The 13,573-nt window shown below is 50.2% G+C and overlaps 1 protein-coding gene across 2 annotated transcripts in view; it reads right to left on the reverse strand.

Moving 5' to 3' along the window:
- The window catches only part of UBE4B (ubiquitination factor E4B), a 92,326-nt gene that overhangs the window by 10,615 nt on the left and 68,138 nt on the right, over positions 1-13,573 (reverse strand). For both annotated transcript variants that reach the window (XM_040430783.1, XM_040430792.1), the window contains one exon: positions 1,883-2,029. In XM_040430783.1, coding sequence (XP_040286717.1) covers positions 1,883-2,029 — 147 coding nt within the window. The remainder of the gene's footprint in view (positions 1-1,882; positions 2,030-13,573) is intronic.

A 13,573-nucleotide genomic window follows, 5' to 3' on the forward strand; every position in this document is an offset into this window, starting at 1 on the left:
AGAGGTGACAGGTCCTCTTTAAATGGTTGGCATGATGCACTACATCTCCCCTGCAGTTGCAGTAAATGCAGTACATAACGTTGAGACCATATACACAATTCATACCTTCTTGGGGTGGATGTTTAACTTTACCTGCTAGCAAACATATATATTTAATTGTAGGAATGAAAAGCACCCCACCTAGAGTCAGTTGGTAAGTTACCACCCTAATGAAAGCATCTCAAGCTAAATTAAAACTGTTATACATAAAGGTGTGCCATAGAAACACGACAATGCTTTTTCGCGATTGTATTATGGGAGGGGAATTCAACACCCTTAAGTGACAATTCACAGAGCACCACACTGCTAAAACTAGCAAAACTGGCCATACGCAGAACAATATTGATTTAACAACATAAACTCTTCTAATATCCTAACACCGAGGCTGAAAAGCTGTCCTGATAACGTCCAAATACACATGTTTGTGGTTCTATGCAGTGTATATATTTCAGGACAGGACTGTAACCTCTAGATGTAATGAAAATGCTTGAATTCATTCATGGTAATATGTCAGGAGATCTTTATGACTCAAGTCATCAATATTTCAATAATGGGGTCTGACTCCTGGTATCCCCGCAGATCAGCTGTCAGGCGAGTACGGTGGTCTCTTCTTCACCCACTGAATGGGGCTGAACTGCAATACCAAGCACAGCTTCTATACAATGTACTGTGATGTGCTTGGTATTAGGGTTGTCACTATACCCAAATTTTGATTTGATTTTGATACCATAAAAAAGTATTGCAATACTCAATACCATGTAAAAGAAAACTAAAACACCAAAAAAGCTGCATGCATTCCGCATTTTATGTAACGTCCGGGCCATAGTAGAACAGTCCTATGCTATTTTTTTTGGTGGGGGAATAAGGTGACAAAAAATAAAATTGTGAATCGCGTTTTTTTTTTCTTTTTTTTTCTGTTACGGCGTTCACTGCATAGGAGATTTTTTCTAAATATTTTAATAGTTCTGACTTTTTCGGACGCTGCGATACCTAATAGGTTTACTTTTTTATTGTTTATATATTTTTTAAACTTTTTGATGTTTTAAAAAAAAAATTGATTTAATAACTATTAGCCACTTTAGCCGAGGGCGGTACGCCATGTTTTCTAAAAGATACTAGGCTACACAGTATTGCAGCCTAGTATCGGAAAAAAGCAAATCCCAGTATCGATCAGAGTGCAAAACTATTGATTGAGTATTGAAAGTTCAATACCCGGTGCAACCCTACTTGCTATACACAGTGAAGAGGCACAACGGCCCCTTTCAAACAGGGAATGCTGGGAGTCAGGCCCCCAATGATCAGATACCAATGACCTGGCCTGAGGATTGGTCATCAATATTTAAATCCCAGGCAACCTATTTAAAAGAGCATTAGTCCTGTAACTTCACCTACTATTAAGGCTGGGGTCACACTTCATTTTTGCTATCCAGTGAGAATCCCTTTGAGCATCCATCAACTTTAACAAGCCAAAAAAACTAGTTTCTAAAGAATGAACGTTGAACTTAATTTTACCTGCTTTTAGTCATTGAATTTATTACACAATAACTTGACAGACTACATTATAGTAGGTAACCAGTGACAGAAAGCAAGTCAAATGGAGTCAGTTTCATCCGATTACATTTAATGGATGCAATGAAGGATACGTCTGAATACTATTTACAACTTTCAAATGTATCCCCTCGCGCAGAATGCTCAATGGACAGCAGAAACAAAGAGTGAACCCGGCCTAATGCAGAAATGAGGAACACTATTAAAATGTGGTCTTCCTGTGTGAAAAAAGTGACCTTTGAATATTTACTGATTCAAGGAGAGTACTGACTGTAGGGGGCAGTAAATGCCTTACCTGGTTCAAGCATGTTTTCTGTGAGTGTTTGTCTATTGAAGGGATCTGTAGATGAATTAAGGAGGTGTCTCAGAATGATTGACCTGTCCATGATGGTTCCAGATGGCAGTCTCACCGGCTCAGACATCAAAGTGTCCATCAGTGGATCTGGATGTGAAGAAATAAAAATAATTTTTTAAAATAAAATATGTAAATATCCCAATCTTTTTGGGGGGCGTGGCCTGAGCGCAACATGGACGGACGTGTGTAACTCAGCTCCGTCACTGAAGCCCTGACTTTGCCATTATCCTGAACTTACCGACCGCAATCATATCACCCACGGAGGAGAGGAGATCGGGACGTCCCCGTAAAACAGGGAAAACAGGGATGGCACGCAATAAGGCGCAGTCGGCGACTGAAAGGCTCAGAGAATTTGCCAGGGCAGATTCCCAAGATGGCGCCGGCTCTGAACCGCGTGCACAAGCGGTTGCCTCCCAGAGTGCTTCACCTGCTCCTAGTGAGGACGGTTCACCGGATGCTGAGCCCTCACTCAAGCAAGTGACCGACCAGTTACTTCAGGCGATTGCTACTTGTCGCTCTTCTCTGTCTGGGAAGATGGAGGAGGTGAAGATAGATATTGGCCTCCTGAGACATGACATGCAGAATATGCGAGATCGTATTGCGGAGGTGGAGAACCGTGTATCCACGGCAGAAGATCAATTGAACCCAATACCAGCTCGTCTAACTGAATTGGAAAAGAAGGTGGATTATTGGCAGCAAAAGTGTGACGACTACCAAAATCGTTCACGCCGCAACAATCTGCGCATAGTGGGGCTCCCTGAACGGGCGGAGGGTAATAACCCATGCGATTTTGTGGCAACATGGCTACGAGCCACTTTCCCGGATGCCGCCTTCTCCACTGCCTTTATTATAGAAAGAGCGCACAGGGTGCCGGCCAAGCCTCTGCTGCCTGGAGCACCGCCGCGGCCATTGCTGGCGCGCCTTTTGACATCGGCGGATCGTGATCACATTCTGCAGTTGGCCCGACGCAAGCAGGAGCTCCGCTTTGAGAATGTAACGGTCATGCTCTTTCCGGACTTCTCTGCAGAACTCCAGAAGCGCAGAGCAATGTTTACAGTGATCAAGAGGCGTCTTCGTGAGTTAAACATACCTTATTCTATGGCCTACCCAGCCAGGCTACGGGTAGTGGATGGGGACTCCATCAAGTTCTTTAATAATCCTGCTGAAGCCGCGGCCTGGATGGACGGACGACCGCGCCCAGCAAGACCCCAGAGATGAACACTCTCTGCTCCTGTTCGATGCTATTACTTACTCAGGTTTTTTTTCTCATGCATAGCTTATGTGCCTTACTCATTTTATAGTATTATGCTATTCATGTTAGTTTTCCTTTTCTCTTTTATCATTTGCTATGTAATTTTTTCTGCGTCACATGCGTCCACGGCATGACACTGCTGTGTGTAATACCATGGTATTCTAGTGGCTGTACGCAGCGTTTATCTCAGCAGTGAAATGCAATGTCCTATAATCTCCTGACTATGGGGGAAAAGGTGGTGTGATTGTTGGTACAAGATTGAGGGGCCTCCCTCTCAGATAATTGTGCTTATAAAGTGCAAAGTTGGGGCATAAGCTCCTATCCTTCTTTTCATATTTACAGTGCGATAGGTTAAACTAACCAGTAGCACACCCCGTGTACTTGTGTGCCACACTGGATCTACCGCCGGGCATCTTGCTGCATACTTACAATGCACTGGATGCTTGGCGCTGGATCCATCTTTATGATGTTCTTTTTGAAACCAATGTTAATTGTTTGGTCTTTACTAGTTCATAGCTACCATTTCATGCTTATATATGTACCAATACATTGTGTGAAGGATCTGCAGAGAAATGGCGGGAAACGGATGTGTATGATAAAGGGTGGGAGGAGAAGTGTATATTTCACTATATCACAATGGCAGAAATACGGTTGATGTCTTGGAATGTCAGGGGCCTTGGGAGTGTTAGGAAACGCACAATGGTGTTTTCAGCGATCGGTAGGTTTAATCCTCATATCTTGTGTTTAGAAGAGACCCATTTACTCCATGATAAGACTAGAAGATTATGTAGGCCATGGGTTCAATGGTCTAGCCACTCATGCTATTCCAACTTGGCAAGGGGAGTTTCTCTCATGGTTCATAAATCTCTGAGATGGGAGGTGGAGAGGCTACAGGTGGACAATGCGGGAAGGTTCATTTTTGTGGCAGCATACATTAACTGCATATTATATGTTATACTAGGAATTTATATCCCTCCCCCCTCTTCCCTCCAAGTATTGCACCAGGCAATATGTTTCGCAGCCTCATTTCCCACAGCACGAGTCATATGTATGGGAGACCTTAACATGACCCTACACCCCCTGCTGGATCGTTTTCAGGGGCAGGGACAGCCCCACGGGGTATCTCAGACAGAATCACCACTATCTAAATTGATGACGGAAGTGGGGTGGGAGGACCTGTGGCGCCTTAAACACCCAGATGACAGGGTCTACTCGTGCCAGTCAGCAAGTCATCACTCCTTGTCCCGCATTGACTACGCCTTTGGTAGCTCCACAGTGAGTTCACTCTCCTATCAGGTGGAGTATGGTGTTAGAGGGGTATCAGATCATAACCCTATCCTGTTGTCCTTGCTAATGTCTGCCAGGGGAGTGGGTCGTTCCATGAGGGTGCACCCCTTCTGGCTAACACTGTTCCCGCCCTCAGATCGTATCCCAGACCAATTATCTATGTTCCTGTCTGAACATACCGCATATACAGACAGGTCGATAGTATGGGAGACGTTGAAGGCCTATTTGAGGGGATGCCTGAGATCGTCCATTTCGTTTATTAAACGGAATTCTGCTAAACAAGAAAAAGACCTGGCTGAGGAATGTGCTGGAAAGGAGAGGCTGTATGTTGCGGACCCAACATCTCAGAATAGGGAGGAGTGGCTACAAGTTGGGAGGCGTTATCTTACGTTGTTACAAGAAAAGGCTCAACGTAAAATGTTTTTCACTAAACAATCTTTTTTTGAACTGGGCAATCAGTCTAGTAAGTTGCTGGCCCATATCGTTCACCAGAACCAAGCGTCTCCTGCTATCCTGCGTATTAAAGATGGAGGGGGAACTATAATAGTGGAACCAGAGGCTATAGCTCAGCGCTTCCGGGAATTCTATCAAGATCTGTATGAGGCTCGTGTTGATTATACTACAGAGACAGTTAATACTTACCTGCAGGAGTTAGATTATCCCAAGCTCTCACAAGACTTAGCTCAATCTTTGGAAGGTCCAATATTGGAAAGGGAAATAGTGGATGCCATCAAATCTTTAGCGAATGGAAAATCCCCTGGTCCGGATGGGCTACCATTAGAAATATACTCCAGATATGCTGATCAGTTAGTAAATCCCTTATTGCAAATGTACCATGACTCCTTCTCAAAGGGTCTCCTACCGGCTTCATTGTATGAGGCTACTATTGTAATACTGCTCAAACCGGGCAAGGTTCCGACTGATTGCGGATCATATAGACCCATATCATTATTGAATCTAGACTAAGATTTTAGCTAAGATTTTAGCACAGAGGCTGAATGGGGTAATAGTAAATCTTATTCATCCCGATCAGTCTGGATTCTTGCCCGGTAGATCTACGACAGATAATATACGTAGAGTACAGGTGGTCACTCAGATTGGCCTTCAATGGAAGAAGCATTGGGCCCTTGTCTCATTAGATACAGCTAAGGCATTTGATTCAGTGGAATGGCCCTACTTATTGGCGACTTTAGAATGTTTTGGGATAGGTCCAGCATTTATTAAGTGGATTTCAGTACTGTATAAGCATCCCTCGGCTGGTATTCTGGTGAACGGTATGGGCTCCGCGAACTTTGATCTGGGCCGTGGGACCAGACAAGGGTGCCCACTGTCACCATTATTATTTGCCTTGGCGATTGAGCCTTTAGCTATTCGAATCAGATCTGATGCCCTGTTCCAGGGGATATATATAGGAGATCAAGAGGACAGAGTGGGTTTATATGCGGATGACATGATACTGTTCATGTCAGATGTAGAATCCACACTACCTCGAGCCACTCATCTCATTGAAACATTTAGTCAGTTTTCAGGTCTCAAGATTAACTGGACTAAATCTGTTCTATTTCCACTGTATGCCTTATCCTCATCCTCTCTGAATACAGAGTTACCTATAGTATCTGAGTTTAAATATCTGGGAATTCATATTACCAAAGACGTAACATCTTTCCACACCCTCAACATACAGCCTCTCCTGAACTACAGTGCGGACAAATTCAGGATTTGGAGTGGGCTCCCTCTGTCTGTTCCGGGACGAATTAACCTGATCAAACTGATTATTTTGCCTAAGTGGTTATATGTTTTGGAGCATGCTCCCTGCATAGTGCCTAAAAAAATATTTCAACGCTTCAGGTCTCTCCTATCTCCATTCATATGGGGTAATAATAGACGTAAATTGTCCATTGATGTGTTGTGCAGGCCAAGAGGTGAAGGAGGTATGTCCTTGCCTGATTTATATTTGTATTACCTGGCGGGGCAAATGAGGCAGTTAAAGTCATGGATTTCCTCCGAAGGTACTCTAACCAGAGCGGAAAAGCAGTTAGCGGTGTTCTTAGATATTTCATCATTATGGTCAGTACTGGAACAACCAAAACTGTTTGGACGAATGCTCCTGCCTATACACAAGCTAGCCGCCCAAGTCTGGGAAGCCGGCAGGAAACTGCATTCTCATACAGACCTAACACCTGAGGTACCTTTATGGGATAGCCCTATGTTTTCTTCCCTTCGCACAGGAATAGATGGACGGTTCTGGAGGGACCATGGGGTCGGTATACTGGGAGATTTATACACCAGTAATGTGTTTAAGTCCTTTGAGCAATTGAAGGAACGCCATGATCTCCCTAGAACATCCTTTTTTAAATATCTTCAGATACGTCATGCAATGAGCACTCACTTTGGAAATACTATAATATCTATTTCTGATTACCCACTGATTGGTGTCATACGCTCCCAAGGTCCCAAGGGATTCATCTCTGCTCTCTACACCCACCTACTGAATACTAAAATGCATGGAACCCCCCCTCTTGGTGCTATCTAAATGGGAAGCACTAATACCAGGTATTACTAACGAAGAAATTAATGATATATTAGAATCCTCTGTATTGGTTTCCCCATCTATCAACAAATATCCCAATCTTTACCAACAGGTCGTGACTAGTATGTACCCTGATTGGAGTTACAGAGTAGTAAAATATGCAATTACAATAAGGGACCATTATTGCTGATGACAAACAGGCAACCTGGGGCGACAGAATCTGACCATACATACCCCTCTGTGGCAGGGATAGGTTTGCTGCCACTGCAGGGAAAAAAACGAGATTTTTGTATAACTTACCAGTAAAATCTCTTTCTCGCTCTTCCTTGGGGGACACAGGAGACCTTAGGTATTGCTCAGCGCCCTAGGAGGCGTGACACTAAGTGAAAACTGTTAAGCCCCTTCTCCAGCAGCTATACCCTCAGCCTGGAGAGAGAGACTGCCAGTTGCGTGTCCAAGTAGTGAGAAAAGGCAATGACCAACAAAGTGGAACCAACAAGTCAGCTACCCAACAGGGGCAACCAAACCGTAACCTGTAGAACAAACAACGATGGGTGGGTGCTGTGTCCCCTAAGGAAGAGCGAGAGTAAGTTATACAAAAATCTTGTTTTCTCGCCCATTTCTTTGGGGAACACAGGAGACCTTGGGACGTCCGAGAGCAGTCCAAGAGGGGAGGGACCACAGACCAAGGCGAAGCAACCGTAGGCATCAAGAAACCGCCGCCTGCAAGACCAGGCGGCCCAAAGCAGCATCCGCCGATGCATGAGTGTGCACCCTGTAGAACTTGGTAAAGGTGTGCAAGGAAGACCAAGTGGCCACCTTGCACAATTGTTCAGCCGAAGCCCGATGTCTCTGGGCCCAAGAGGCACCGACCGCTCTGGTGGAATGAGCGGTGACACCGAAAGGCGGAACCTTGGCCTTGGCGCGGTAAGCCTCAGCAATAGCCAATTTGATGGAGCGGGCGATAGCCACCTTGGAGGCCGCCAACCCCTTGCGCGGACCCTCCGGAACCACAAAAAGAGTCCGTGCCCCGAAAGGAGCCGGTGATCTCCAAGTAAATCTTCAAGGCCCTAACAACGTCCAAGCGGTGCAGTTCCCGTTTCCTGTAGCTGGTCTCCCTAAGATCAGCCATTGTTTTGTTTGAGTAGTCTCCAAGGCATTGCTCCCGGTTAGCCAGAATCCTACTCCACACTAATGAATGGCAACACCCCGAAACAGCTGTCTGTGGATGGATAACTGGCTTAGGTCTTCCCTGGATGGATAACTGGCTTAGGTCTAACCCTTAAAGCTTGTAAAAGAGCGGGATCTTGACATAGGGGCCACTTAATATGGTGGATTTGGTAATCTCTGTAATGGGGACACCCCTTTGCTCGGTTTTCCTTCCTTTGAAGGATATCTGGCTATCACTGTGTTGAAGACCCATAACTGGGGCTCCACAACTATTTTGCATATTACCGTTCCCGGGGGTGGGAAGGGGAGGGGCACACAGAGAGGGGAGGACGATGTCCTCATTGAGATGAAAGGCGGAGACCACCTTCGGAAGGAAGGAAGGGACGGGACGGAGAACAGCTTCATCTTGGTGAAAGACCAGAAAAGGCTCAGAACAAGAAAGGGCCGCCAATTCGGACACCCGTCTGAGACGTGATGGCCACAAGGAACACGACCTTACAGGACAGAAGTCGTAGGGAGATCTTCCGTAACGGCTCGAAGGGGGAAGCTTGGAGCGCCGAGAGCACAATATTCAGGTCCTAGGGTGGAATCGGGGAACGGTACGGAGGAACCGAGTGAGCCACTCCTTGGATGAAGGTCTTGACAGGTCCGAGAGGGGCCAGGGGACGCTGGAAGAGGATGGACAGCACTGACACCTGACCCTTCAAGGAACTGAGGCCCAGCCGCAGGCCGGACTGGAGGAAGGACAGAACCGTGGGGAGAGAGAAGCGAAGAGGGGGAACGCCCAGATTCTCGCAGAATCCCAGGTAAGAACTCCAAGTCCGATAATAGATCCTGGACGAGGCAGGCTTCCGGGCGCGGATCATGGTGCGAACCACATCCGCGGAAAATCCCCGTCTCGTCAAAACGGCGGTCTCAACAGCCACGCCGTCAAACGTAGCGACCTTAAATGCTGGTGGAAGAACGGTCCTTGAGAGAGGAGATCTTCTCTGAGAGGCAGCGGCCACGGCGCGTCTCCCAGGAGCAGCATCAGGTCGGCATACCAAGACCTGGCGAGGCCAATCTGGAGCGACCAGGATTGTGGGAATGCCTTCTGCCACGATCTTCCGGAGAACTCGAGGCAGTAGGGGAATGGGTGGAAACACATACAGAAGGGAAAATTCTTGCCACGGAAGAACGAGGGCATCGGCACCGTACGCCCTTGGATCCCTTGTCCTGGCCAGGTGGGAAGGAAGGTCCACATCCGGACGACCCCAACGAAGGCAAATGGACTCGAACACGTCCGGGTGTAGCGACCACTCGCCCGGGTCGATGGTGGTCCGGCTGAGGAAGTCCGCCTTCCAGTTCTCCACCCCTGGAATATAAATCGCTGACAGGGCCGAAACGTTAGCTTCGGCCCAGAGGAGAATGCGGGTAACCTCTCGCATTCCCGCGGCGCTGCGAGTGCACCCCTGGTGGTTTATGTACGCCACGGCTGTGGCGTTGTCAGATTGTACACGGACGGGATGGCCTTTTAGCAGATGAGTCCAGTGTCGGAGCGACAAGGGGATCGCCCTCAATTCCAGGACGTTGATTGGAAGCTTGGACTCAGATTGAGACCAAGTGCCCTGGATGGACCGGGGAGGAACACCCCCCCCAACCCTGCAGATTGGCGGCGGTGGTAACCACCAGCCAGGTCATTGGAAGGAAGGATTTCCCCTGGAGAGGGGTCCGCAACCACCAGTGGAGGGAGGCCCGAACTCAGGGAGGTAGATGGAAGGGCCGGTCCAGACTCTCCGGCGACTTGTCCCAGGCAGAGAGGATCGCCCTTTGAAATGTGCGGGAATGAAACTGTGCGAATGGAATCGCCTCGAAGCAGGCAACCATTTGCCCCAATACCCACATGCTGGATCGGAAGGACGGGCAGCGGTGGAGAACATTGCGAACCGACCAGACGCTTGTCCGGTGGAAGATGGACCTCCCTATCCAGCAGCATCCCCAGGAAGATCAACCGTCTGGAGGGGGTCAGGGAAGACTTGGGAAGGTTGACAAGCCAACCGAACTTTGCCAGGGTCTCCAGAGTGAGGTCCACGCTGGCGGACGTCAGATAAAAGAGGGTGCGCTTTGATGAGGACGTCATCCAAGTAAGGCAGCAGAAAAACACCCCTGGAGTGGAGCAAGGCCAGGACAGGGGCTAGGACCTTGGTGAACACCCGAGGAGCCGTCGCCAGGCCGAAAGGAAGGGCGACAAACTGATGGTGATCGTTTCCCACTGCGAAGCGAAGGAAACGATGGTGACACCGAGCGACCGGAACGTGGAGGTAGGCGTCGTGAATGTCTATTGACGACATAAAATCCCCCTTCTCCAGGGAAGCCACTGCTGATCGGAGGGACTCCATCCAGAATCGCCGAAGGCGGAGAAAACGGTTTAGCCGTTTCAGGTCTAGGATCGTCCGCACAGAGCCTTCTTTTTTGGGGACCACGAAGAGGTTCGAGTAGAACCCTTTGAACCGGTCCGCCGGAGGCATGGGAGCGATGACTCCCTTGTCCAGTAGGGTGTGATTGGCTGCGGAGAAGGTGGCCGCACACTCGGGGTCCCGCGGAGAACGGGACCGAAAGAAACGATCCGGAGGGAGAGACGCAAACTCGATTTTGTATCCGGAGGATACAATTTAGAGCGCCCAGGCGTCAGAGAGAGCCCACCAGATGTCCCTGAAGAGGAGGAGGCGACCCCCCACCCGGGACTGCTTGGCCGTGGAGGGGCGGGCAGCCTGTGACTTGTGCCAGGTGGGCTGTGCCCGAAAAAAGGGCTTCTTGCGTCTATCTTGGGACTGGCCAGAGGAGGAACCAGCTGCAAATCGAGGCCCGGAGGACCTGCGGGAGGACCGAAATGAGATGAACCAGCGCGGCCTTGAGAGGCGCCCTTGGTTCTGGACTGGAGAAGATGGGTTCTCTTGCCACCCGTGGCTTCTGAAATAATCTCGTCCAAACAGGTCCTGAATAAACGGGAGCCCGTGAATGGTAGCCCAGTAAGCGAACGCTTAGAGGTGGCGTCCGCCACCCAAACCTTCAGCCAAAGCTCTCTCCTGACAGAAACGGCTAGGGCAGACGAGCGGGCTATGAGGGCACCCGCATCGAGAGAAGCCTCGCAGATGAATTTTCCTGCCTGAACCATCAGTTGAGCTAAGGATTGGAGATCCTGAATGGGGACGTCCGACGCCAATTCCTGTTCAAGCTGGGAGCCCCATTCAGAAACCGCTTTCCCCACCCAGGCGGAGGCAAAATCCGGTCAGAGGGCTGAACCCGAGGAAGCAAAAATTGCTTTGGAGAGGGACTCCATACGACGGTCCTCGGTGGAATGAAGCGAGGAGCTGTCTGCTACAGGAATGGCCATGCTCTTAGACAGGCGGGCCACAGGAGGGTCGACCTTAGGCAGGGACGCCCACGTGGCAACACAATCAGCTGGAAATGGGTAACATATGTCCAGCTTTTTGGGAGAGGTAAAGCGGGCATCAGGGCGAGCCCAAGCTTTAGAGACCACTGAAGAGAAGTCGGCGTGGAGAGGAAAAACTTTGGACGCCTGTTTGGAGCGGAAAAAAGACACGCCGCCCTGGTCAGTGCTGGGAGGCTCATCGTGTATCTTAAAGGTATCACAAATGTTAGTGATTAGGTGACCCACTGCAGAGGCTAGTTTAGACGGCAGTGCCGAGTCCATGTCCCAATCTGAATCCGCCAGATCTCTCTCAGAGGGCGTGTCCTGTGGGGAGGAGAGGCCCGACTGAGTCCGCACGCGTGGCGGAGAGAGAGACGCATCTAAGGATGCGCACTCTGTCCTGGAGCGCTTCTGAGAGTGCCGGGCCCTGGAGGATTCACTGGGAGCGAGGGAACCAGTGGGGGTGGCAGAAGCGGAAGTCCCGGAGGGTGCAGCTTGCGGGGTAGGCGGTTTGTCTACAAGGCGGCCTACTATGTAAGTGAGACTTTCCACAGCCTGGGACAGGGATCTAGCCCAGTCAGCAGTCAGGCGGTCCAGAGGGAACGGATGGTGGCACGGCGGGTGGCGGACCCTGCATTAGGGCCTGGCATGCTGAGCAATGCGGATCAGATTGTCCACGTGGAAAGGGTTCTCTGCAGGCGGTACAGGCATGGTACCAGGGCTTAGGGGCCCCTGTGGGATCTGACATGCTGGTGATACCGGAGGTATAAATAACCCAGGAAGAGAGGGCCTATACCTAGGCTAGGGCCACTGGTTCTAGGAGGGGTTAACGGTCCTACCAGGAGAGCCTCAAAGCGATGGAGCAGCAGGAGCAGGCAACAGAGAAAAGGTGACACCAGGAGCAGCAGAAGCGGCAGGTGTCAGCGCTGGACGGATGGAGGTCCCCAGAGCTAAAGGAGGCAGCAGCGGTGGCTGGCAGGTTCCTTGTCCTCAGCAGAGCGGCAGGAAGAGAGCAGAGTGCGGGAAGATAGGCCTACTCTCCCCGCTGCTGGAGAGTGCCACGCGCGCGTGGCAAAATTAACCCCTGAGGTGCCACAATGAAGCGAGAAGCCATCGGACCAGATCTAGCCAGTTTGGTGCCGAAGAGAGAGGGAGTCCCGGCGGAGCTGAGGAAGGGGCGCTCGACCGCCGTCCAATTAGAGCGCCCAGGTAAAGCAGGAGCAGGCCGGAAGAGATGCGGGGGCCTATAGAACCGCAGACGCGGTCCTGGAAGTCAGGGGCGCTCGACCGCCGTCCAATTAGAGAGCCCAGGTGACGGCAGAGATGTGAAGGCCTGTAGAACCGCAGACACGGTCCTGGAAGTCAGGGGCGCTCAACCGCCGTCCAATTAGAGAGCCCAGGTGACGTAAGAGATGCGGGGGCCTGTAGAACCGCAGACGCAGCCCTGGATGTTAGCAAGGGGGATAAGAGTACTGCAGCCATCTGACTAGGTTGGCCTGCAGCGCCGGTGCCAGGGATAAATGTTCCAGGGCCCAAGAAGTGGGGGTCCACAAGTCGCAGTGAGGGGGGAAGGGGGGGGGGGGGGGGGGCTGGAGCAGCCACCTGTCACCGTCTGCTGTCTTCACCCTCGGTCCATTCCAGCAGGGTCGCCCCTTCAGCTACTGACACCACCGTAGTGGCAGAACGCTGGAAGAAGGACTTGGCGTGTGGGCGACCCTTAAGCTGGCGGGATGCAGGGGAGCTAGGCTGCCCTGGTCCACCTTGCCTTCTGTGGGGGAGGCAGAAGTGCGGGTGACCTGCACTGGCGCAACTCGACCCCGGGAGAAACAGAGAGGTCCAGGAGTCTCTGTTGTCCCTGAAGAGGAAAACAAAAATAGATAAAAAATAAGGAGAACCAGCCCTGCAGAGCAGGGAGTGTCTTGCCTCCTTGGACACTAAGCAAAAAAACTGTCAGTCTCTCTCTCTCCAGGTTGAGGGTAT

The sequence above is a fragment of the Bufo bufo genome, chromosome 1, assembly GCF_905171765.1.
Source record: "Bufo bufo chromosome 1, aBufBuf1.1, whole genome shotgun sequence".
In the NCBI taxonomy this organism is placed as follows: Eukaryota; Metazoa; Chordata; class Amphibia; order Anura; family Bufonidae; genus Bufo; species Bufo bufo.